Genomic DNA, 26616 nt, shown 5'->3' with positions numbered 1-26616 from the left:
CTGGATCAACTGGGTCTTTATACACTGGAGTTTAGAAGGATGAGAGGGGATCTCATAGAAACTTACAAGATTCTGATGGGACTGGACAGGTTAGATGCGGGAAGAATGTTCCTGATGATGGGGAAGTCCAGAACCAGGGGACACAGTCTTAAGATAAGGGGTAAGCCATTTAGGACTGAGATGAGGAAAAACTTCTTCACTCAGAGTTGTTAACCTGTAGAATTTCCTACCGCAGAGAGTTGTCAATGCCAGTTCATTGGATATATTCAAGAGGGCGTTAGATATGGCCCTTATGGCTAAAGGAATCAAGGGGTATGGAGAGAAAGCAGGAAAGGGGTACTGAGGGAATGATCAGCCATGATCTTATTGAATGGTGGTGCAGGTTCGAAGGGCTGAATGGCCTACTCCTGCACCTATTTTCTATGTAAGACGGGGCCTGAATTGCTACTATCTGTGCCAGAGAGCCCAGTATATTGCCTTTAAAATTACAGCTAACGTAAACCTATTTGTATTTGTCTAAACAGCAAACTGCAGTTAAATATTTGCTGTTACTGGAAAACAATATCTCTTTTAGGGAAAATTTTAATTTTCTAATCGTATTTTAATTAATGCAAAACTGGAAAAATTACACGAGAAAATTAAATGTACAGGATTTTTGATCACTTTCATTGGCTACATATTGGAATTGAAGATAATATCATTCGATGTTTATAATTTATGGGAATGGATTCATTTGATTCACATGTTTTCTCCATGTTTTGTAATATTGAACAATATGTACTCTTAGGTATTAATGCCATGGGACTATACAGAATGAGTGGAGTAAATTCCAAAGTGCAGAAGCTAATGAACACAGTATTTGGTAAGCCATTATTTTAATTCTCTAAAGGTTGTTGTATAGGGAATGTTTTATATTAGAATTGGCTAACATTTTTGATGCCCCTTGCTCTTAAACACAGCTTCAAATCTTTACACAGGTTTGAGATTTGTCTCACTTATCCATCAAAGCACTTGATATATATGTTAGCTGTGAGTAGGTCAAGGTTGATTCATTGTGGAACTGTAACCTCAGAAAGAGGTTGATAATTTTGGGGGAAACCAAAAGGTATAGTACAGTATGTAGATTAGTCCAGGATATGCGTAATGCCATAGCTTTTTTTTGTAACATGACGCTATTGCCTTTAAAGCAAGATGAGGTTAGAATAGTACTTGAAGTGCTTTCAAAGTCAGGCAAAGTTTTGTATCAGCTATCTTTACTCTTTGAAAAGTGATGATAAATGAAATGAACAGCTCTTTCTATGTTAATTTTGAATTTTTTCACTCCTTACAGTAGAAGGATATTCTGATGGAAAGTACACAGCAATACTTAGTATTGCGCAAGGAAATTGTCATGTATTCAACTATCATTGTAACCCATGTATAAGCTGACCTAAGTTGTACACCTTGAGAACATTGACCACAAGGGGCGAACTTGTGGGAGACACTCCTAACCTGGACTTTCTGGTATAAAAGGGGAAGCTCCACCCACATTCAGTCTCTTGAGGTCTTGGTAATAAAGGTAACTGGTCACAGAGTGACCTTCTCCCAAGTATGGGCCTCGTGTGCATTTATACTGTATAGTAAGGACATATCAGAAATATTGAATTACTATGGCTAGATTTCCCCCAAAAAAGTCTTCTGATCGCTTTGTATCAATGCAGGTGCTGACTTCCGAGCCCCTGCTGAATAGCTGACATCAGCTGAGTGCACATTATAGCTTCCAGCCATCCTGAACTTATCGGGTCTCATTTTGAAGTGGGGGAGGAAGTGAAGTAATTAGCAGTGTGGTTCATGATAGCTGCTGACAAGATATTTTCCTCAAACTTTACATGCAAATTGTACCGTAAATGTACTTTATATTCATTATTCATTGAAAAGTGTTGTTCGGGATAGCTTTAGCATTTATTTTTATGATTACAAGTTTACTGTTTCGGGTAAAACTTAGAATGCTTGACACTGCATGCATGTAATTCATGCATCATATTGTGAATAATCAACTCCTATGTTCCATTGTTATAATTAAATGTAGCAGAAAGGATATGCTATTGCACATGTTTACAAATTCTGACACTTTGGGGCCTTGTAAGTTGTACTTACTTGCAGGAGTAAAATAGGTTTTGTGGTCACCGGTAAAGTTCTGTGGTCATTGGGAATTAACCAGATAAATGAGTGAATACGTAATATTTTGAAATGTGAATGTCCATACTTAGGCTACATATTATGACGCCATTATTATTCCCAGCCAGAATAGAAATGATTGGGAAATTTTCCTGTCAATCACATCTGGAGACTGGCTATAGGTGACTGGGATTGATTTTAGACACATAATTTGTATGTAACTATCCTCCACTCACTGCATTTTTCTGGGAAAATAATCAATTTGTATTATGCAATTATACTCCACAGTGCATTTTTCCAGAAAAATCACCACAGGCTGGAATTTCTTATGGCTTACCGTCCGGTTTCTGGGCAGTATTGGCCATTGTGGGCGGTAATGAGGTGATTGGTACGCCGGCGGTTTTGAAGTCCTGCTGGGGAGTGGGCCGCCGGCGTGCACCATCCACAGATCGCCCTGGCGTGATTTTTGGCTGAGCGGTGACCCGTAGGTAAGTATGAAAAAACATTTAAAAAAATGCCCACAAGGATCAGTGGAGCTGGGCAGTAGTTAAGTAGGTCTGCAATAAAAAGGTTAGTGATTGGTTTTTTACTTTTTATTTTCAAAATCAGTTGGGCTGATTTAATTTAAAAGTGTGATGGGAATGATTTTTTGATTTTTTTTTTAGTTAGGTTATTGAAATATTATTTTTATTCTTTTTCTCTTGTTAGGCCCAACCCGCAGTCGCGGGGTAAATTTTTTATATATTTTTTTAATTTATCGCCCATTTTCTTTAGGCACCGCTTAATCTAGCCTAAATTGCACATTTTCACCCAGATTGGGGTTGCAAGGCCCATATTTTTCACTAGGCAGATTTAAAAAAAAATTTTGCCCACATAGGAATCAATGACATAGAACTAGGAATGAGTTTCTGCTGAGTGAGTTTGAGGAGCTAGGGATAATTTGCCCAGCCTTAGCGGTTTTTTGGGTGTCAATCAGGCGATGCCGGGCTTTGGGAAAATTTTAGCCCCATGTGTTTATCAGGAGAAGTTGCTGCAGTTTGTCATGAGTTCTGTTTACTGCAGTTCATAGAGACCTTTTTAAATAGACTTTACTTTGATGTTTGCGAAGTAAATAAAATTTGTTTTCTTTGCTGTTTACTTTGTTTGCTGTAAAATACATTGTTTGCACCTCTTTGGTTGACAACTGAAAATCTATTTCAAAGTGCTTGATAATACAGATAATTAGATTTTAGAGTTGGAGGCCTTATATAAGTTAGATTATTGAGTTTGAGGTCTAGAGCAAGAGAGGCTGACATACAGTTAAAGAAGATCAAAGATTAAAGAAGATGGCACCATGGTACAGGAGGCCATTCAAGTGGGGGGATTGAAAAGGAATATGGTAGTGGTAGGGGACAGCATAGTCAGGGGATAGATACTGTTCTCTACAGCCACGACTGGGAGCTCCGAAGTTTGTGTTGCCTGCCTGATGCAAAGGTTAAGGACATCTTCTCGTGGCTGCAGAAAATTTTGGAGGGGGAGGATCCAGTTGTCGTGGTCCACATAGGAACCAATGACATAGAACTAGGAATGATTTCTGCTGAGGGAGTTTGAGGAGCTCGGGTTCAAATTAATAAGCAGAACCTAAAAGGTAATAATATCTGGATTGCTACCTGAGCCACAGACAAACTGGCATAGATCAAACAGATCAGAGAATTGAATGCGTGGCTTAAAGAGTGGTGTGGGAGATGGGTTTTAATTAATGGGGCACTGGCACTTGTACTATGGAAAGAAGGAGCTGCTCAGTTGGGAAGAATCCACTTAAACTGCGCTGGGACCAGCAAATCGAATAACTGAGACTATAGATAAGGCTTTCAACTAAAAAGTTGAGGGGGGGTTCAGCTGAGGGGAAATTTATAAATCTAAAAGAGAAAAGTCAAGGCCATAGAGTAGAGTAGCAATTTGGGTAAAGATAAGCAGAGTGTGACAGGAAGAGACAAAGGCCTAGAAATTGAAGGGGTTGGCAGCCATCTCACTTCCATCCGCTACTGGCAGGGCCTGTGGCAGTCGCCAATTTCCGCTGGGCGGCAGCGCTGTTGATGTCCATGCTCACTAGTGATATATAGATTATGCAGGTTGTGATGTCAGTGGACGTACAACATTCACCTGATGCCCGATCTGCCATTTTGGAGTGTGCCGCTCAATCTACTGGCCTGTGTTAATTAAAGGGATCATCAGAAACAGTTTACAGCTGACATGTTTGTTCGGTTTGAGTGGCTCTGTGGAACTTCTACAACTCTAGCAGCTTTCTAAACTTCTTTCAAGGTCCTAAAGTGACGGGGAGTGTTGGTGCAAGGAGAGAACATCGTCATTATTATTTCAAGGCTTCTGCTCCCAGCACTTGCTCAGTCACTTGTTGTCCTCCTCGTGCTTGAGTATCTTCGGGAGAGGAAGAAGAGGAGAAGATGCATGCAGAGGGAGAAGCAGGAGGCCTTACCCTTACACTCAGAGCACTTCTCTTAAATCCACTTAAGCAAGGGGCAGTGTATAAGAGGCTCTGCTTCAGCAAGGAGGTGGTCCCAGAACTCTGCCACCTCCTGCAACTAAACTTGCAGCCTGAGAGCAGGGCGACCACAGCTCTCCCAGTGGCCCTCAAGGTCACCATGGCCCTCAATTTATTTGCCAACGAATCCTTCCAGTCTACAGCAGAAGACATAACTAATGTCGACTGCATCCACGTGGATTTGTGGGCCCCACGTAACAATCATGAGATCTTCCCGTAAAGGGTGCCACTGACGTGCCAATGTACAGTTGGTGTGCGACCACGCCCAGTGCATCCTAATCAGTGCCCACTATCTTGGCAACAGTCATGATACCTTCATCCTGCACCAGTCCGTTGTGCCAGGAATCTTCCAGCCGCCAAGTTAAATCTGAGGGTTGCTGCTCGGAGATGAGGGCTACCCACTCTGGAACTAGCTGATGACTTCCCTCCGCAACCCCAACTTTCGTGCCCAGCACTCATAATTGCGGGACCACATTAGGAAGATGAGGAGGGCAAACATAAGAAATAAGAAATAGGAGCAGGAGTAGGCTATTTGGCCCCTTGAGCCTATTCAATATCATGGCTGATCTCATCTTGGCCTCAACTCCACTTCCCTGCACGCTCCCCATAACCCTTGACTCCCTTATCATTCAAAAAGCTGTCTATCTCCACCTTGAATATATTCAATGACCCAGCCTCCACAGCTCTCTGGGGTAGAGAATTTCAAAGATTCACGACTCTCTCAGAGAAGAAATTCCTCCTCACATCTGTTTTAAATGGGCGACCCCTTATTCTGAAACTATGCCCCTAGTTCTAGAGTCCCCCGCGACGGGAAACATCCTCCCTGCATCTACGCTGTCAAGCCCCCTCAGAATCTTATATGTTTCAATAAGATCACACCTCATTTTTCTAAACTCCAATGATTATAGGCCTAACCTGCTCAACCTTTCTTCATAAGACAACCCCTTGTGAACGTCCTCTGAACTGCCTCCAACTCTAAAATCTAATTATCTGTATTATCAAGCACTTTGAAATAGATTTTCAGTTGTCAATCAAAGAGATGCAAACAATGTATTTTACAGCAAACATATCCCTTCTTAAATAAGGAGACCAAAACAGTATGCAGTACTCCAGGTGTGGTCTCACCAATGCCCTATACATTGTTAGTTGACTTCCCTACTTGCAATAAAGGCCAACATTCCATTTGCCTTCCTAATTACTTGCTGTACCCGCATGCTAACTTTTTATGTTTCATGTACAAGGACCCTCAGATCCCTCTGTACATTTTGTAATCTCTCTCCATTTAAAATAATAATTTGCTTTTTTATTTTTCCGACCAAAGTGGATAACCTCACATTTTTCCACATTATACCCCATCTGCCAAATTTTTGCCCACTCACTTAGCCTATCTATATCCCTTTGCAGATTCTTTGCATCCTCCTCACAACTTGCTTTCCAACCTATCTTTGTATCATCAGCAAATTTGGTTACATTACACTCTGTCCCTTCATACAATTCATTAATATAGATTGTAAATAGTTGAGTCCCCAGCACTGATCCCTGTGGCACCCCACTAGTTACAGTTTGCCACCCGGAAAATGATCCAACTCTCTGTTTTCTGTTAGTTAGCCAATCCTCTATCCATGTTAATATATTACCCCCAAACCCATGAGCTCTAAACTTGTGCAGTAGCCTTTTATGTGGCACCTTATCGAATGCCTTCTGGAAACCCAAATACACGACATCTACTGGTTTCCCTTTATCCACCCTGCTCGTTACATCCTCAAAGAACTCTGGCAAATGTGTCAAACATGATTTCCCTTTCATAAATTCATGCTGACTCTGCTTAACTATATTATGATTTTCTAAATGTCCTGCTACTACTTCCTTAATAATGGACTCCAGCATTTTCCCAACAATGTTAGGCTAACTGGCCTATAATTTCCTGCTTTCTGTCTCCCTCCTTTGTTAAATAGGGATGTTACATTTGCGGTTTTCCAATCTGCTGGGACCTCTCCAGAATCCAGCAAATTTTGGTAGATTACAACCAATGCATCCACTATCTCTGCAGCCGCCTCTTTTAAGACCCTAGGATGCAGGCCATGTCCACCTTTAGTTCCATTCGTTTGCCTAGTACTTTTTCTCTAGTGATTGTGATTGTTTTAAGTTCCTCCCCCCTCCCAATAGCCCCTTGATTATCAATTTTTAGTGCTTTTAGTGTCTTCTACCATGAAAACCGATACACAATATTTGTTCAAATCTCTGCCATTTCCCTGTTTCTCATTATTAATTCCCCAGTCTCATCCTCTCAGGGACCAATGTTTACTTTAGCAACTCTCTTCCTTTTTATATACCTGTAGAAGCTCTTACTGTCTGTTTTTATATTTCTTGCTAGTTTACTCTCAAAGTATCTACTCTCTCCATTATTTTGTTGGTCATCCTTTGCTGGTTTCTAAAAATTCCCAATCGTCTGGCCTTCCACTGTTCTTCGCAACATTGTATGCCTTTGTTTTCAATTTGATACCATCCTTTACTTCCTTAGTTAGCCACGGATGGTTCATCCTCCCCTTCTTGCTCAGAGGAGCAAGAAGAAGAAGAGGAGGAGGAGGAGGCAGGAAGGAACTCCCCCTTCCACACGAGCTGTCCGCGAATGCATCATCAGACTCCGATTCCAGTGAATGAAACCCCAAATCCCTGTTGCTCACCATATCTCATCAACCACATCTCCATCAAACCATCCCTCTCAATATCACAGCTTCCTTCTGCTCACAAAACTGAAATAAGAGCCATCACAAAACATTCCAAACAAAATTAGTAAATGGTTAACTATTGAATTTAGAATACAATAGCAACTAATCACTCTTGTGCAATCGCTTAGTGCCTGTCATTTGTGTGCCCTTTCCTACTCTGGTCCTCCAAAGTGGCTGCAGCATGGCTGGTGGAAGGCTGTTTAGTTTCTATGGGGGAGACTTCAGATGACCATGCAGGATGACCGTGAGCAGCTCTGGCCCGAGAAGGCCTCGACCACCTTGGCATGGACAGCAGCAGTCTGGGCTGCCCGGCTGACAGCCAGCGGCAAGGACAATGGTGGAGTGGCAGTGGTGGGAATAGAAATGCTGTCACCCTGAGAGGTCAGCAGGTTACTACTCCACTGACCCACTGTCACTCCCGCGGGGGTGGGTGCCGCAACTTTCTTAGCAATCTGTTGGAGCACAGATTGCTGGGCTGCTGCGACATCATGCAAACCTCTTACGGCACGGCACTGGTAAACCCAGCCATGATGGCAGCAGTAAGAGCTTGGCTGGCAACAAGCTGAGACTGCACGAGAGCAGTCTGTGCTTCTGCTGCAGCACAGAGACCTTGGGTCGCTTCTTTCTGTGCTGCAATGAAACCTGTGGCATCGCCCATTGCACGCAACGTCAAGGCTGGGTCCACAATGTCTCTTCTGGAGTAGTCAATCATTTTCATCCTGGAATTCCTGGGCTCCAAACTTTGTGCAAAGACCCATCCAATGTTGGAGCCAGATTCCTCCATGCTCCTTGACATTGCCAAGAGGATCTCTATAGCCTTGCCACTGCACCTACCATTTCGGTGTGCAATACCTGTTATATATGTGGACTTGTATTTACTCTGTACAGCCAACAGAGGGCTCAGTTCCTGGAGTCCCAAAGGATCTCATAATCCGTTGGGAGCACAGGTATTGAAGAAGGCTTCACAGGTTGGAGAGGCACTCTGGAGACCAGCAATAAAAGACTATGGTCACACTTTACTTTGAGCTCAGTGTTCAGTCTAACTCCTTCTCCATACCCAACAACTGGCGACGAAATACAGATAGCGAACACAAAGATGCAGAGAACAGTGGGCATCCTGGAGAAATTTTCGGAGGGAGATGATTGGGAAATTTTTGTGGAGCGACTCGACCAATATTTCGTGGCCAACGAGCTAGATGGGGAAGAGAGCGTTGCCAAACGTAGAGCGATCCTCCTCACCGTCTGTGGGGCACCAACGTATGGCCTCATGAAGAATCTGCTCACTCCAGCAAAACCCACGGAGAAATCGTACGATGATTTGTGCACACTGGTCCGAGAGTATTTGAATCCGAAGGAAAGCGTTCTGATGACGAGGTACCGGTTCTACACCTACAAAAGGTCTGAAAGCCAGGAAATGACGAGTTCTGTCGCCAAGCTGAGACGCCTTGCAGGACATTGCGAATTTGAAGGACATTTGGAGCACTTGGCATTAGCCACGAAACCATACTTCGCAAGCTTTTGACTGTAGAGACCCCAACCTTGAGAAAGGACATAGCAATAGCCCAGGCATTCATTGTGACAATACTAAGCAAATCTCTCAGCACAGAAGTGCTGCTACAAGTACTGTGAACAAAGTGATGATGTTTTTGAATTGTAACTTACAGAGCAAGTCATACATACCTGCAGCTACACGTCTGCAGATGTCCAAGTCCACCATCAGGGGTGATGAATGCAAGGCCATTAACACCTTGTTGGCGCTGCGGGGGTGATCATCGTTTCCATTCATGCCGATTCAAAAGATACGTTTGCAAGGGCTGTGGAACAATGGGACACCTCCAACGAGTCTGCAGGCGAGCTGTTAAGCCTGTTAAACCTGCAAACCACCATGTTACAGAGGAGGACAGATCCACGGGGGATCACTACGAACCAGAACTTCAGAGATAGAGGAGGCAGAGGTACATGGGGTGCACACATTTATCACGGATTGTCCCCCAATAATGCTGAATGTTGAACTAAATGGACACCCGGTGTCAATGGAGCTGGACACGGGTGCGAGCCAGTCCATCATGGGCAAAAAGACTTTCGAAAGTTGTGGTGCAACAAGGCCTCAAGGCCAGTCTTAACTCCAGTTTGCACGAAACTAAGAACTTACACGAAAGAACTGATTCCTGTAATCGGCACAAGCTACCACTCTGGGTGATACTGGGTGATGGCCCCACACTGCTCGGCAGGAGCTGGCTGGGAAAGATATGCTGGAACTGGGACGACGTCCGAGCACTATTGCCCGCTGACGACACTTCATGTGCCCAGGTCTTAAACAAATTTTCTTCGCTGTTCGAACCAGGCATCGGGAAATTCCAAGGAGCAAAATTGTACATCCACCTAATTGGCCCTCCAAACCGTGGTCTAGGGTACACGTCAACTATGCAGGCCCGTTGTTGGGTAAAATGTTCCTTGTGGTTGTAGACGCATACTCCAAGTGGATTGAATGTGAGATAATGTCGGCTAGCACGTCCGCTGCCACCACTGAAAGCCTGCGGGTCATGTTTGCCACACATGGCTTACCCGATGTCCTGGTGAGAAACAACGGGCCATATTTTACTAGTGCTGAGTTCAAAGAATTCATGACCCATAACGGGATCAAACATGTCACATCTGCCCCATTTAAACCAGTGTCCAATGGTCAGGAAGAAAGAGCAGTGCAAACCATCAAGCAAGGCTTGAAGAGGGTAACTGAAGGCTTACTGCAGACTTGCCTATCCCGAGTCCTGCTTAGCTACTGCACGAGACCACATTCACTCACTGGGATCCCACCTGCTGAACTGCTCATGAAAAGAGTACTTAAGACAAGGCTCTCGTTAGTTCACCCTGATCTATATGAACAGGTAGAGAGCAGCGGGCTTCAACAAAGTGCATACCATGATAGCGCAAATGTGTCACGCGAGATTGAAGTCAATGATCCTGTATATGTATTAAATTATGGACAAGGTCACAAGTGGCTTCCCAGCACTGTCGTGGCCAAAGAGGGCAGCAGGGTGTTTCAGGTCAAACTTTCAAATGGACTCATTCACCGGAAACACTTGGACCAAATCAAACTCAGATTCATGGACTACCCTGAGCAACCCACCTTGGACCCTACCTTTTTTGATCCAACACAGACATCAGTGGCAACCGACACCACGGTTCACCACAAAGCAGAACCCATCAACCACAGTAGCCCTGCAGGGCCCAACACACCAGGCAGCCCAGCAAGGCCAGCTGCACACCATCCCAGCGAGGGCCCAACAAATGATTCAACAACACCAGCTTTCACACCGAGACAATCAACCAGGGCAAGAAGGGCCCCAGATCGACTCACATTGTAAATAGTTACACTATTGACTTTGGGAGTGGAATATTGTTATAAATGTGGACTTGTATTTACTCTGTACAGCCACCAGAGGGCTCATTCCCCAGAGTCCCAAGGGATCCCATAATCCCTTGGGAGCACAGGTATTTAAGAAGGCTTCACAGGTTGGAGAGGCACTCTGGAGACCTGCAATAAAAGACTAAGGTCACACTTTACTTTGAGCTCACTGTGTTCAGTCTGACTCTTTCTCCATACACAACAATACCCATCACCTTTCTTCTGAAGGCAGCCTCATCGAGGTAATCATTTTAGTCATGTGCGCCTCACTATTGTGCGGATATTGCGTCTATATTACCCTTTAAATTCTGTGCAGTGCCAGTTTCTGAGCGTGTCCAGTCTGACTCCAGTCTGAGAGTGTCAGATGCAGTGCGATCAGCACTACATGTTAATGAGCAATCAGCACAGATTTTGCGTCCTTTCTTCTTCTTCACTCTCCTTCATTACTTCGGGCACAGACTGTGCGGGTGGCAGATCTTGGTCATCTGTAAGCAGAAAGTCACAAGAGTTGGATTATGGTGAGGGGAGGGGGAGAAAGCAAGATATGCATGCATACAGCATCACCAGCTTGTAAGTGAGAAGAGATTGTGTAATGAGGGGGAAGTGAAATGTGAGAAGAAGGATTAGGAATGAGCATACCGTCATTGTCCCCAAGGGCTTCAACTCCGCCCATTACCAAGGCCTCATTGACTTCCCCTCCAATGATATGAAGCACGCTCTCCTCCCGTTGGCTGAAGGCCTCTATTGCGGCTTGGCCACCTCCCATCTTCTGCTGCTTATGGCGATTGTGATTCACCCTGGCCTACAAGAGAAAGGGAAGAGTCATTGTCCGTAATGAAATGTGTTTGGGTGATGTGCCTGCCATAGTTGAATATTTGTTATTGTGTGCAAGGTGTGTGATGTGGGTGCGAGTGTTGCAGCAGTGGTAAAGTTGTGAGCGTGAAGTGAAGTTATGATTGTGAGGTTTGAGCGGTGAAAAGTAGAGATTGTTGGTAGGTGAGTGATGGGAGTGTGGTGCATTCAGCAGTGTGTGAGGTTTATGGTGTAGATGGTGGAATATGGCATTTGAGACTTCACACAACTTGAGCTGCTGTGTGGTCATTAAAATTCTTGCAGCATTGGATTCATGTTCTCGCTACCACACTGTTGGCCGTCACATACCCAGATATCTTTCTGCAGCCTTCTCGATGTATGGGCTGATGGCTTCCTGCCACCCTACAGGAACAGGACAGCCTGCCTCCTCTTCAAGTCCAGTACCAATGCCTTCAGAGCTGCATTGGAGAAACTTCTGGCTGGTTCTCTTTGCTGGTGCTCAGCTATGTGTTCCAACTGCAATTGCAATTCCAGCGCCAACTCCAATGACAGAGAAATGTTGCTGCATAAAAGGCCCTCCGCTTCAAGTAGTGGAGAAAGCTTAGGCCAAACACTACTGACCATTCGACTGCACCCTATTGAGCGGTAAGCCAATTGCCATTAGACTGCACCCTACCCGTTGAGCAGTAAGCGAATCAGCAGCACGTTTAGCACGGAGATCAGCACTACAATCATGTAAATGAGTAGTCAGCATGAATTTTGTATGTTGCCTGGACCACTTTGAACAGGCGCAGCTAAATAGCACTGGGCCATGACACTGCCTGTTTTCAGGCCATATCCTGTTTCTAGGTCAGAAAGTTTACGGTAATAAAGGTGCTTTATCTGAATGTACGAAGCATTCATAACAAGGTAGAATAATTAATGGCACAAATAGAGAAAAATGGGTTTGATCTAATAGCCATTGCAGAGATGTGGTTGCAAGGTGACCAAGGTTGGGAGCTAAATATTCCAGGATACTTAACGTTAAGAAAAGACTGGCAGAGTGCAAAAGGAAGGAAGGGTGTTTATCAGTGGTAATTAAGGTTGCCATTCCAAGATACTTAATGTTTCGAAAGACAGACAATATGAAAAAGTGGGTGTGGCGGTAGCCCTAATAATAAAGGATGACATAAGGACAGTTGTGAGGAAGGATCTTGGCTCAGAAGAGCAGAAAGTAGAATTAATAGATGTGGAGATAAGAAATAACAAGGGGCAGGAAACACTGCGGGAGTAATTTATAGGCCCCCTAAAATTAGCTATACTGTTGGACATAGTATTAATCAAGAAATAAGAGGAACTTGCAACAAAAGTAATATAATATAATAATCGTGGTCGACTTTAATTTGCGCATAGACTGGACAAATCTTCCTGGGAAGTGTGAGCCCATATGCTGGGCTGCGAATGGAGGCTTCAGACCACAAGTATACGTTCCTCCCGGACCACCAGGTTCTTTTAAAAAAATAATTTCAGTCAGAGGCGCCTGCCCGCAGGAAGCCTCCGGCCGCAATTTTTGGGCCAATATTGTGGAACCAACCAGGGAAGAGGCTATTTTAGATATTGTCTTGAGCAATGAGACAGGGTTAATTAGTAATGTCATAGTAAGGAATCCTCTGGGGGAAGAGTGATCATAATATGATAGAATTTCACACTGAGTTCGAGAGTGACATACTTAAGTTTAATACTCTAGTTTCAGACTTAAAGACCAATTATGTTAGTATGAGGGGTGAGTTGGCTAAGGTAAATTGGGAAAATAGATTAAAAGGTATAATGATAGCTAAGCAATAGTGAACATGTAAATAAATATTTCATAATTCTCAACGAATATATATTCCATTGAGAAATAAAAACTCCAAGGAAAAAGTGATTCATCCATGGCTAACTAAAGACCTTAAGGATGGTATTAGATTAAAAGAAGAAACTTATAATGCTGCCAAGGAGTAAAAAGCCCTTAGGATTGGGAGAGTTTTATAAACCAGCAAAGGATGACCAAAAAGTTTGATAAATAGGGGAAAAATAGAATGTGAGAGTAAACTATCAAGAAATATGAAAAAAGATTGTAAGATTTTCTATAAGTATGTAAAAGGGAAGAGAGCAGCAAACATAAACATGGATCCCTTAAAGGCTGAGACAGGAGAAATTATAATGGGAAATAAGAAAATGGCACAGACTTAAACAAGTATTTTGCATCTGTCTTCACAATAGTGGGGAACCAGGTGTGAGAGTGAGGAACTTAAAGTAATTAATATTAGTAAAGAAAAAGTACTGTGGAAATTAATGGGTCTAAAAGCTGACAAATCTCCTGGACCTGATGGCCTACATCGTAGGGTTCTAAATGAGGTAACTGCAGAGATAGTGAATGTATTGGTTATGATCGTCCAAAATTCGCTAGATTCAGGAAAGGCCCAAGTAGAATGGATGGTAGAAAATGTAACACTGCTATTCAAGAAAGGAGGGAGAGAAAAAACAGGGAACTACAGGCCAGTTAGCCTGACATCAGTTGTCGGGAAAATGCTGGAACCATGATTAAGGAAGTGGCAACAGGGCACTTAGAAAATCATCATATGATTAGGATGAGTCAACATTGTTTTAGGACAAAGAAATTGTGTTTGACAAATTTCTTAGATTTATTTGAGGATGTAACTAGCAGGATCGATAAAGGGGAACCAGTGGATGCAGTATATTTGGATTTTCAGAAGGCATTTGATAAAGTGCCACACAAGAGGTTACTACACAAAATTAGGGCTCGTGGGGTTGGGGATAATATATTAGCATGAATAGAGGATTGGTTAAAGGACAGAAAACATTTTCACGTTGGCAGGCTGCTACTAATGGGGTGCCGGAAGGATCAGTCCTTGGACTTGAGCTATTTATAATCTATATTAATGACTTGGATGAAGGGACTGAGTGTAATGCATCCATTCAAGTTTGCTGATGATAGAGCTAGGTGGGAAGGACACAAAGGCCGGATTTTCACATTGTAGAGCGTGTGAGTTTAGGAGCAGGATGGCAGTTCAAAGAGCTAAAAATTGACTGCCCGTCAGGAACCCGCCAACTTCCGCATTTAACTGGGGGCGCGTTTCGAAGCACGACGTGGACCCGCTCAGGAGAGGTGGGTTAATGCTCATTGAGAGATCTTAAGCAGAGAGTCCGAATAAACAGGTCCTTTTCAGAATGGCAGGCAGTGACTAGTGGGGTGTCGCAGGGCTCAGTGCTAGGTCACCAGCTATTTACAATATACATTAATGATTTAGATGAAGGAATTGAGTGTAATACCTCCAAGTTTGCAGATGACACTAAGCTGGGTAGCGGTGTGAGCTGTGAGGAGGACGCTAAGAGGCTGCAAGGTGACTTGGACAGGTTAGGTGAGTGGGCAAATACATGGCACATGCAGTATAATGTGGATAAATGTGAGGTTATCCACTTTGGGGGCAAAAACACAAAGGCAGAATATTATCTGAATGGCGGCAGATTAGGAAAAGGGGAGGTGCAACGAGACCTGGGTGTCATGGTTCATCAGTCATTGAAAGTTGGCATGCAGGTACAGCAGGCGGTGAAGAAAGCAAATGGTATGTTGGCCTTCATAGCTAGGGGATTTGAGTATAGGAGCAGGGTGGTATTACTGCAGTTGTACAGTGCCTTGGTGAGGCCTCACCTGGAATATTGTGTTCAGTTTTGGTCTCCTCATCTGAGGAAGGACGTTCTTGCTATTGAGGGAGTGCAGCGAAGGTTCACCAGACTGATTCCCGGGATGGCGGGACTGACATATGAAGAGAGACTGGATCGACTGGGCCTGTATTCACTGGAGTTTAGAAGGATGAGAGAGGATCTCATAGAAACATATAAAATTCTGACGGGACTGGACAGGTTAGATGCAGGAAGAATGTTCCCGATGTTGGGGAAGTCCAGAACCAGGGGACACAGTCTAAGGATAAGGGGTAAGCCATTTTAGGACTGAGATGAAGAGAAACTTCTTCACTCAGAGAGTTGTTAACCTGTGGAATTCCCTGCTGCAGAGAGTCGTTGATGCCAGTTCATTGGATATATTCAAGAGGCAGTTATGGCTAAAGGGATCAAGGGGTATGGAGAGAAAGCAGGAAAGGGTCAATGATCAGCCATGATCTTACTGAATGGTGGTGCAGACGCGAAGGGCCGAATGGCCTACTCCTGCACCCATTTTCTATGTTTCTATGTTAAGACGCTTTTTAATGGGAGGTTTCAACTTTGACTGGTTCTGCAAGGAATTCACAGAGGTTGGGAAGCTTGCCTGTTAAGGTAAGGCAGCAGCTCCCCGACCTGATGCTCCACAAGAGAGAGGGAATCAGCACCTCGCCAGAGACGATACCCCCAACACAGGATCTACAAACAGAGAGTGAGCTAACTGGACGGAATTAACAACAGTGCTTCAGGAGGCTCAGGCTATCGTGCCAGGTTGTTGCAGTCATTTGTAGCTTTTTGGAAGAAGACCTGCCCAGAGGACCTGGTGGACATGACTTACCAGTGGCTGTCAAAGTCACCAGCGCCCTCAACTTCTTCGCCTCTGGCTCCTTCCATGGATCCACAGCAGACATTTGCAGGATCTTGCAGTCGGCTGCCCACAAATGCATCACATAGGTGACCGCTGTCATGTTTGACATGTCAACCAATTATGTTAACTTTGCCACTGATCAAGCCAGTGTTATTGAGCGGCCGCTAACCTTTACAGCTCTGGCTGGCTTCCCACAGGTGCAGGGCATCATCGACTAGCACACATGTGGCCATCAAGGCATCCCCAAATCACCCAGAAGTGTTTGTAAACTGCAAAGGCTTCCACTCCATAAATGTGCAGCTCATCTGCAACCATAAAAAATCATCATGCATGTGTGTGCCAAATTCCCAGGGAGCTGCCATGACTCTTTCGTCCTGAACCAGTCCATTCTCTGAGCTCTTCACACTTCCGACCAGATTTACTGGCTGGCTGCTTGGAGCCAAGGGCTATTCACTGAAGATGTGTCTCATGACACCCTTGAGGAGGCCAAGTACTGAAGCCGAGGAGTATTATGATGACAGCCACATGTCCACCAGATGTCCCATACAGAAAGCAATCACCATGCTGAATGTGCACTTCAGATGCCTTGACAGATCTCGTGGAGCCTTTCAGTACACAGCCATGGTCTCCAGAATCATCGTCACATGCTGCGTGCTGCATAACAGTGCACCAGTGAGAATTGGAGCTGCAGGAGGAGCAAGGCGCAGAGCGCACAGCCTCTTTGGAGGAGGAGAAGCAACAGGTGGAAAACAAAGAGGAGGAGGAGGACCCTGAGGTGGAGATGGCATCAGCAGCGGCGCACATTGCGGCCCGGGATGGCCTCATTATGGCCGATTTTACATAACTTGCTCCAATGTACCCATATGGCTCCCAGATTCTGAACCAACTTCTCTCCCATCAATACCACAAAGCAGTCCTAAAATTCCTGTCAAACAAACACCCATTGTTCAAGGTTAAGTAATGTCTCATCATTCACTCTGTGACAAGCGCACTTCCTAAGTAGCAGGCAAAAATGGACAAGGTGGGAAAGTAGTGCAAAGAAATAAATTTATGTGCGTCACAAAAAGATCTGAAACTTAACACTAACATTTTGGCAAACACCCATGTGCACACCGTTGTGATTCTACAATTTTGTTTTCGGCGTGTTCTACGAGATGCAAATGTTATGGCTTCAGCAGAGGGAGAGGCAGCCTGCTCACTTCCCTGCTGTGACTGCTTCAACACTTTAGGCAGATGTCCTCTGGGCTGTGGAGCCTGTGAAGGCCCGCCAAAGACTGCTACTCCTGCGACTCATTTATACATTAAAAACATTTCCATTGAAATTTTTCTTTTGAATATTTAAATGCCATTTTAATTAATTTTAAATATGTAATGGTTTTTGCTTTATTTATTTGAAGTGTAAATGTATTTTTGGGGGTATTCACATTCATGCTTGAGGTTTCTGTACATACTGAATCCCCATAAGTACGAATGGGGATTCCCTTCTTTCATGTGTTGGGCTGGTCCACATGATCCCAGAGGCGTGTGAGTCTCCATACCACGCAGACCACCAGGTACGTGGGCATTTTATTTGCGGATCGGAAACATAAGAAATAGGTGCAGGAGTAGGCCATTTGGCCCCTCGCGCCTGCTCTGCAATTTAATAACATGGCTGATTTGATCATGGATTCAGCTCCACTTCCCCGCCCATTCCCGAAAACCCTTTATTCCCTTATCGCTCAAAAATCTGTCCATCTCCGCCTTAAATATATTCAATAACCCAGCCTCCACAATTCTCTGGGGCAGAGAATTTCACAGATTTGCAACCCTCTGAGAGAAGAAATTGCTCCTCATCTCAGTTTTAAATGCCCCCAAAAGTTCATCACCATCCTCCGCCTGCTTTACGACGACATGCAGGCCGTGATCCTTGCCAACGGATCCATCACAGACCCAATCCACGTCCGGACCGGGGTCAAACAGGGATGCGTCATCGCCCCAACCCTCAATCTTTCTCACCGCCATGCTCCACCTCAGAGTCAACAAGCTCCCTGCTGGAGTGGAACTAATCTACAGAACCAGTGGGAACCTGTTCAACCTGCGCCGTCTCCTGAGACTATGCCCCCGAGGTCTAGTCTCCCGTATGAGTGGAAATATCATCTCACCTTGTCGAGCCCCCTCATTATCTTATAGGTTTCGATAAGATCACCTCTTATCCTTCTGAACTCCAATGAGTACAGGCCCAACCTACTCAATCTTTCTTCATAAGTCAACTCCATCATCTCCGGAATTAACCGAGTGAATCTTCTCTGAACTACCTCCAATGCAAGTATATCTTTCCTTGCGGATGTTTAGTGTAAGGCCCATGCTTTTGTATGCCTCAGTAAATACGTCGACTATGTCCAGGAATTCAGCCTCTGTATGTGCGCAGACGCAGGCGTCGTCCGCATACTGTAGCTCGATGACAGAGTTTGGGGTGGTCTTGGACCTGGCCCAGAGATGGTGCAGGTTGAACAGGTTCCCATTGGTTCAGTAGTTTAGTTCCACTCCAGCAGGGAGCTTGTTGACTGAGGTGGAGCATGACAGCGAGAAAGATTGAGAACAGGGTTGGGCAATGTCGCAGCCCTGTTTGACCCCGGTCCGGATGTGGATTGGGTCTGTGATGGATCCGTTGGCAAGGATCACGGCCTGCATGTCATTGGAGAGCAGGCGGAGGATGGTGACGAACTTTTGGGGGCATCCAAAACCGAGGAGGACGCTCCATAGACCTTCGCGGTTGACAGTGTCAAAGGCTTTTGTAAGGTCGAAGTAGGCCATGTATAAGGGCTGGTGCTTATGTCTCCACAAGATCCTACAAATCCCCTGGGAGGACAGACGCACCAACATTAGCATCCTCGTCCAGGCTAACATCCCCAGCATTGAAACGCTGACTACACTCGATCAGCTCCACTGGGCAGGCCACATAGTTCGCATGCCAGACACGAGACTCCCAAAGCAAGTGCTCTACTCTGAGCTCCTTCACAGTAAACGAGCCAAAGGTGGGCAGCGGAAACATTACACGGACACCCTCAAAGCCTCCCTGATAAAGTGCGACATCCCCACTGACACCTGGGAGTCCCTGGCCAAAGCCCACCCTAAGTGGAGGAAGTGCATCCGAGAGGGCGCCGAGCACCTCGAATCTCAACGCCGAGAGCATGCAGAAATCAAGCGCAGGCTGCAGAAAGAGCATGCGGCAAACCACTCCCACCCGCCCCTTCCCTCAACGACTGTCTGGCCCACCTGTGGCAAAGTCTGTGGCTCTCGCATTGGACTATTCAGCCACCTAAGAACTCACTTCAGGAGTGGAAGCAAGTTTTCCTCGATTCCGAGGGACTGCCTATGATGATGATGATCCTTCCTTAAATAGGGAGACCAAAACTGTATACAGTACTCTAGGTGTGGCCTCACCAATACCCTGTCCAGTTGGAGCAGGACTTCTATGCTTTTATACTCTATCCCCCTTGCAATAAAGGCTAACATTCCATGTGCCTTCCTGATTACTTGCTATACCTGCATACTCACTTTTTGTGTTTCATGCACAAGGACCCCCCCAGGTCCCTCTGTATTGCAGCACTTTGCAATTTTTCTCCATTTAAGTTATAATTTGCTTTTCTATTATTTCTGCCAAAGTGGATAACCTCACATTTTCCCACATTATACTCCATCTGTCAAATTTTTGCCCACTCACTTAGCCTGTCAATATCCCTTTGCAGATTTTTTGTGTCAAAGAGACATCGAAAATAGGTGCAGGAGCAGGCTATTCGGCCCTTCGAGCCTGCACCGCCATTCAACGTGATCATGGCTGGTCATGCAACTTCAGTACCCCACTCCCACCTTCTCTCCATACCCCCTGATCCCCTTTGCCATAACAGCCACATCTAACTCCCTCTTGAATATATCCAACGAACTGGACTCAACAACTTTCTGTGGTAGAGAATTCCACAGATTCACTACTCTCTGGGTGAAAAAGTTTCTCCTCATCTCAGTCCTGTATGGCTTACTCCTTATCCTTAGACTATGACCCCTGGTTCTAGATTTCCCCAACGTCGGGAACATTCTTCCTGCATTTAACCTGTCCAGTCCCGTCATAATTTTATATGTTTCTATGAGATCCCCTCATTCTTCTAAATTCCAGTGAGTGTAAGCCTAGCCGATCCAGTCTTTCTTCATATGTTAGTCCTGCCATCCCGGGAATTAGTCTGGTGAACTTTCGCTGCACTCCCTCAATAGCAAGCATGTCCTTCCTCAGATTAGGAGACCAAAACTGCACACAATACTCAAGGTTTGATCTCACCAAGGCCTTGTAAAACTAAAATAAGACCTCACTGGTCCTATGCTCAAATCCTCTCGCTATGAAGGCCAGCATGCCATTTGCTTTCTTTACTGCCTGCTGTACCTGCATGCCTACCTTCAGTAACTGATGTACCATGACACCCTGGTCTCATTGCACCTCCCCATTTACTAATCTGTCACCATTCAGATAATAATCTGCCTTCCTGTTTTTGCTACCAAAGTGGATAACCTCACATTATACTGCATCTGCCACGCATTTGCCCATTCACCTAACCTGTCCAAGTCACCCTGCAGCTTCTTAGCATCCTCCTCACAGCTCGCACTGCCATTCAGCTTAGTGTCATCTGCAAACTTGGAGATATTACATTCAATTCTTTCGTCCAAATCATTAATGTATATTGTAAATCGCTGGGGTCCCAGCACTGAACCTTGCGACACTCCACTTGTCACTGCCTGCCATTCTGAAAAGGATCCGTTTATTCCCACACTTTGCTTCTTGTCTGCCAACCAAGTTCTCTATCCACGTCAATACATTACCCCCAATACCATGTGCTTTAATTTTGCACACCAATCTCTTGTGTGGGACCTTGTCAAAAGCCTTTTGAAAGTCCAAATACACCACATCAACTGGTTCTCCTTTATCCACTCTACTAGTTACACCCTCAAAAAATTCCAGAAGATTTGTCAAGCATGATTTCCCTTTCATAAATCCATGCTGACTTGGACCGATCCTGTCACTGCTTTCCAAATGCACTGCTATTACATCCTTAATAATTGATTCCAGCATTTCCCCCACTACAGATGTCAGGCTAACCGGTCTATAATTCCCTGTTTTTTCTCTCCCTCCTTTTTTTAAAAAGTGGAGTTACATTAGCTACCATCCAATCCATAGGTATTGATCCAGATTCCATGGAATTTTGGAAAATGACCACCAATGCATCTACTATTTCTAGGGCCACTTCCTTAAGTTCTCTGGGATACAGACTATCAGGCCCTGGGGATTTATCAGCCATCAGTCCCATAAGTTTCCCGAACACTATTTCCTGACTATTAAGGATTTCCTTTAGTTACTCCTTCTCGCTAGACTCTCGGTCCCCTAGTATTTTCGGGAGGTTATTTGTGTCTTCCTCAGTGAAGACAGAACCAAAGTATTTGTTCAATTGGTCTGCCATTTCCTTGTTCTCCATTATAAATTCACCTGATTCTGACTGCAAGGGGCCTACATTAGTCTTCACTAATCTTTTTCTCCATATATCTATAGAAACTTTTGCAGTCAGTTTTTATGTTCCCTGCAAACTTACACTCATACTCAATTTTCCCCCTCCTAATTAAACCCTTCGTCCTCCTCTGCTGAATTCTAAATTTCTCCCAGTCCTCACATTTGTTGCTTTTTCTGGCCAATTTATATGGCTCTTCCTTGGATTTAACACTATCCCTAATTTCCCTTGTTAGCCACGGTTGAGCCACCATTCCTGTTTTATTTTTACGGCAGACAGGGATGTACAATAGTTGTAATTCATCCATGTGATCTTTAAATGTCTGCCATTGCCTATCCACCGTCAACCCTTTAAGTATCATTCGCCAGTCTATCCTAGTCAAATCACGTCTCATACCATCGAAGTTTCCTTTCTTTAAGTTCAGGACCCTAGTCTCTGAATTAACTGTGTCACACTCCATCTTAATGAAGAATTCTACATTATTATGGTCACTCTTCTCCAAGGGGCCACACATGACCAGATTGCTAATTAATTCTCTATCGTTACACAAGACAGTCTAGGATGGCCTGCTCTTCAGTTGGTTCCTCGACAAATTGGTCGAGAAAACCATCCCTTATACACTCCAGAAAATCCTCTTCCACAGTATTGCTATCAGTTTGGTTAGCCCAATCAATATGTAGGTTAAAGTCACCCATGATAACTGCTGTACCCTTATTGTACGTGTCCCTAATTTCCTGTGTGTTGCCATCCCCAACCTCCCTACTACTTTTTGGTGGTCTGTACACAACTCCCACTAACGTTTTCTGCCCTTTGATATTTTGCAGCTCTACCCATATAGATTCCACGTCATCCAAACTAATGTCCTTCCTTACTATTGCGTTAAACTTCTCTTTAACCACTAATGCTACCCTACCTCCTTTTCCTTCCTGTCTATCCTTCCTGAGTATTGAATACCCCTGGATGTTGAGTTCCCAGCTTTGGTTACCCTGGAGCCATGTCTCCATAATCTCAATTACATCATACCCGTTAACAGCTATCTGCGCAGTTAATTCGTCCACCTTATTACGAATGCTCCTCGCATTGAGACTCAGAGCCTTCAAGCTTATTTTTTTAACACGCTTTGTCCTTTTAGAATTATGTTGTAATGTGGCCTCCTCACAATTTGCTTTCCCACCCATCTTTGTATCATCAGCAAACTTGGCTAAATTACACTTGGTCCCTTCATCCATGTCATTAATATAGACTGCAAATAGTTGAGGCCCCAGAACCGATCCCTGCAGCACCCTACTAGTTACTGGTTGCCAACCAGAAAAAGACCAATGGGAAGCCTCCTACTGCAAATTCAGGCTGAAGAGCTAGAAATTTTGTTCACCCCATTTGGGGTGATAACTTTTGAAATCTCCGATAAGTATTGCCAGGCAATAATCATTTTCTTTTCCCGGGAAATTCAGCCAAAGCACTCCAAGTGTGAAGTGGGATGCTAAATCAAGTGCTAACCACTTCTCTTAGGGCGCTAAAGTCTAAAGTGTGTAAGCCGGGCAGCAGTGGCAGAGCTCTGAAGAATGTGCAGTGCAATGCTACTGGCATCAGAGACTGATCAGGGCCAATGATGGTTTACAACATTCTTCTACTCAGTTCTGTGTGGTCAGGCGACCTGCGCGACTGCAATTACAGCCTCAATCACCCAGAAAATGGAGAGCTTGAACATCGGGCAGCAGTGAGGCATCAAAAACCTTCAGCAGACACCAGACTGGTGCAAAGATTAAAGTTTGGCCTATCTGAACACCAGTGCCTTTAATTATCGCTGTCCAGTAACCTCTTAGCGCCCCGTTAGCGCCCCGTTAGCGCCCCTCCCAGGCGCTAACGAGAGGTGCAAAGCAGCAAAAGCAGTTTTGCAGGACCCACCGACGTGCAGATCTGTGCTGGTGCTGGGTACGCATGGGTCTGGTGACTGTGCATCTTCAGAGAATGGAGCTTCCTCTGAGGAGTTGTCCAGTTGGACAGGGCAGGGGGCACTTGATGGACCTGTGGGAGAGTAAAGACATGAATTAGACCTCTTATGAAAGGTCTAATGTTATCATTATGCACATGATGATATTGCATTGCCTGCTGACATCAGTCACCATGAGTGACTGTTGTATGCCATGTGGGATATTTAATTCTGTCACCGTGTTGCTGGGAGGTCCCCCTCCCTCCGACTCCCACCACCAGCAGCTCTGCCACTCCACTTTTTTCGAGAGCATCCTCTTCTGCTGGTGTCAAATTAGTGTATATTGGAGGGCCATCTCCAGTTATTTCTCTTTCTCTCCTGTTCTGCATGCTCTGCTCTTGCAAGGAGGTAAAGAAGATAACTTTGAGTGAGCATAAGGGATGTACGGGCTACATCTGTAGAGGGTGACTTTGAGGGACGATGAGCATGACATTTACAAATGGCCTCCTTTTGTGGCATTAGTTTGTAGGATTGCATTAGGATGAGGGGGAGTGTCATTGGTGATTAGTCAGATGGGGATGTAGACAGAGAAGGATGGGTACACCTGCAAGGCAGGTTAGTGTGAGGAGCGACATGCAGGAGTGGCTTGGGAAGGCAGAGTGATGGGGTTGAGGTGACACACACATTAGCATGTAGTTGAGTGTGGCATTGCACTCACCTTTCTTGATCTCATGAGGTCATTAAATCTCTTGTGGCATTGAATCGAGGATCAGATGATAGCACCCCTGCTGCTCAATTCTTGGACAATCTCCAGCCATGTCCTCTTGGTTTCTCTGGCTGTTCTTTTCCTGCCGCTGCCAGGAAATAGGATCATCCTGCATGCTCTGACTCCCTGGACCAGAACATCTGAGAACCTGGGCACAACCATCTGGCGCGGTGACTCTATCCTTGCTTGCACTCACACAAATCTCTTCAATATATAGCAATAACACCTCTCCCAAACCACCTGTGTGCCTCCTTCAATAACCTCCAACTGTGATGTGTGCAAGTCTCCTTTAAATATCTGAGCTGAAAGCAAGTCATCGGTGATATCATCAGACCTGCTCCATTTAATTGGCCGGGAAACCGCATGACTGTTTCAAATGACCCAATTCAGTTAAACACGCAGTGCAGAAAGCGCTGTTGAAAACTTCGCGATGGCGACCCTCTACGTGGCCGGCACACACCCGTCTGACTCTAAAGTGAAAATTCCGGCCAAAAAATCTGCAAAGGGATAGAGATAAGTTAAGCGAGTGGGCAAGAAGGTAGCAGACGGAATATGATGTGAGGAAATGTGAGGTTATTCACTTTTGTAGGAAGAATAGAAAAACAGAATATTTTTTAAATTGTGAGAAACTATTAAAGATTGGTACAGGTGCAGCGTCGAAAATCTGTAGTTCCGGAATCCGGACCGATCGGTGGCAGGGTGATCTGGAATCCATAAAATGTTCTGGAATCTGGACACGCTAACCCTGCTGACCTCAGGGCCCCGCCGCTGCCCGACCTCGGGCCTCGCCTCGCTCACCTTGCCCCGCTTGCTGCCACTGCCCTTACCTCAGGGCCTCCTCGACAGCATGCCTGAACACCACCTCCGCGACGGGGCCAGCCAGCCCGAACAGCTCCTCTGGCGGGGCCCCGCCCGAACACCTCAGCGGGGCCACCTGAACATCTCCTCCTAAGCGGGGCCCCACCCGACGATCTCATCGATGGAGCCAGCCGGCCCGAACAGCTCCTCGGCAGAGATTTCCCCCCCGCCCCTCCTCCACCCCCAGCTTTGACGTTCCGAAACCTGAAAACCGAACCTGGGCTCGGGTGTTTCCGGATTCGTTGTGTCAGAAAGACAATCGAAGGTCCGGAATCCGGAACGGTCTCGGTCCAGAGAGTTACAGATTCTCGACGCTGCACTTTTACAGCATTCAAAGGGATTTGGGTGTCCTTTTACTGAAAACACAGAAAGTTAACATGCAGGTCCAACAATCAATTAGTTAGGCAAATAGTATGATGGCCTTTATTGCAAGGGAGTTGGAGTACAAGAGTAAGGAAGTCTTGCTGCAATTGTACAGGGTTTGGTGAGCTCACACCTGGAGTATTGTGCACAGTTTTGGTCTCTGTATTTAAGGAAAGATATACAGGTACTTGTCTTAGCGATATGGGTATCGGTCAAGAAAGTGGAGTCGATGTCGAAGATGAGGCATGATCTTATTGAATGGCGGAGCAGGCTCGAGGAGCCGCATGCCCTACTCGTGCTCCTATTTCGTATCGATATAGAAAGTAAATTGGCTATGAATATACAGTGTTGTAGTTGAGCTTTATCTCTAAAGTTTATAATTATAGCCAGTTGAAATTTTTTACATTTAACATTGGTATTTAAGGGAATACGTAGAAAAGCTGGAACAGGACATTTTAGGTACATCTTTTGAGAAATTGTGCATGATGCCACCAAGGTTCAAAGTAATATGAGAAATCAGTAACTCAGGAAGTAGTGTTTGTTTGATGCAATCTTAGGTTTTAAAAACCTGAAGATTGTCAGAGGAAAGAAGCATTGAGGGAGGTTATTGTAAGATTCCTTGCATACTGCAGTCACAGTTTTGAGTTCCTGGAAAAGAATGAGTCGATTCCATGTAGAAAAGAGGCAGTTTGTATATGATGATGATATCTTTGGAGTTTCCCTTCCTGAAACCTTTTTTCTCCTGCTCCATGTTTTTTTTAAAGAAAACTTCTTCAAAACCAATCTTTTTAATCAAGCCTTTATTCAGCCCTCCTACCCTCTGCCTTGCTGGCTCAGCCTCTGTTTCCTTACACCTATCTAGGAAGTGCCCTGGCAAGTACTTTATATTAAAAGGAGCTAAATAAATCCAAATATTTGTTGGAAAAATCTTTGGAGGAGCACTGACCACAGTAGTATTGTTAAAAA

At 44.9% G+C, this 26616-nt stretch overlaps 1 protein-coding gene across 2 annotated transcripts in view; it reads left to right on the top strand.

The window, feature by feature from the left end:
• The window catches only part of LOC139275038 (rho GTPase-activating protein 42-like), a 608898-nt gene that overhangs the window by 474954 nt on the left and 107328 nt on the right, over positions 1–26616 (top strand). For both annotated transcript variants that reach the window (XM_070891940.1, XM_070891941.1), the window contains exon 14: positions 788–862. In XM_070891940.1, coding sequence (XP_070748041.1) covers positions 788–862 — 75 coding nt within the window. The remainder of the gene's footprint in view (positions 1–787; positions 863–26616) is intronic.

Source organism: Pristiophorus japonicus, chromosome 10 (genome assembly GCF_044704955.1).
Source record: "Pristiophorus japonicus isolate sPriJap1 chromosome 10, sPriJap1.hap1, whole genome shotgun sequence".
Taxonomy (NCBI): domain Eukaryota; kingdom Metazoa; phylum Chordata; class Chondrichthyes; family Pristiophoridae; genus Pristiophorus; species Pristiophorus japonicus.
Note: the sequence above shows the minus strand (reverse complement) of the source record. Positions and strands in the feature narration are given on the sequence as shown.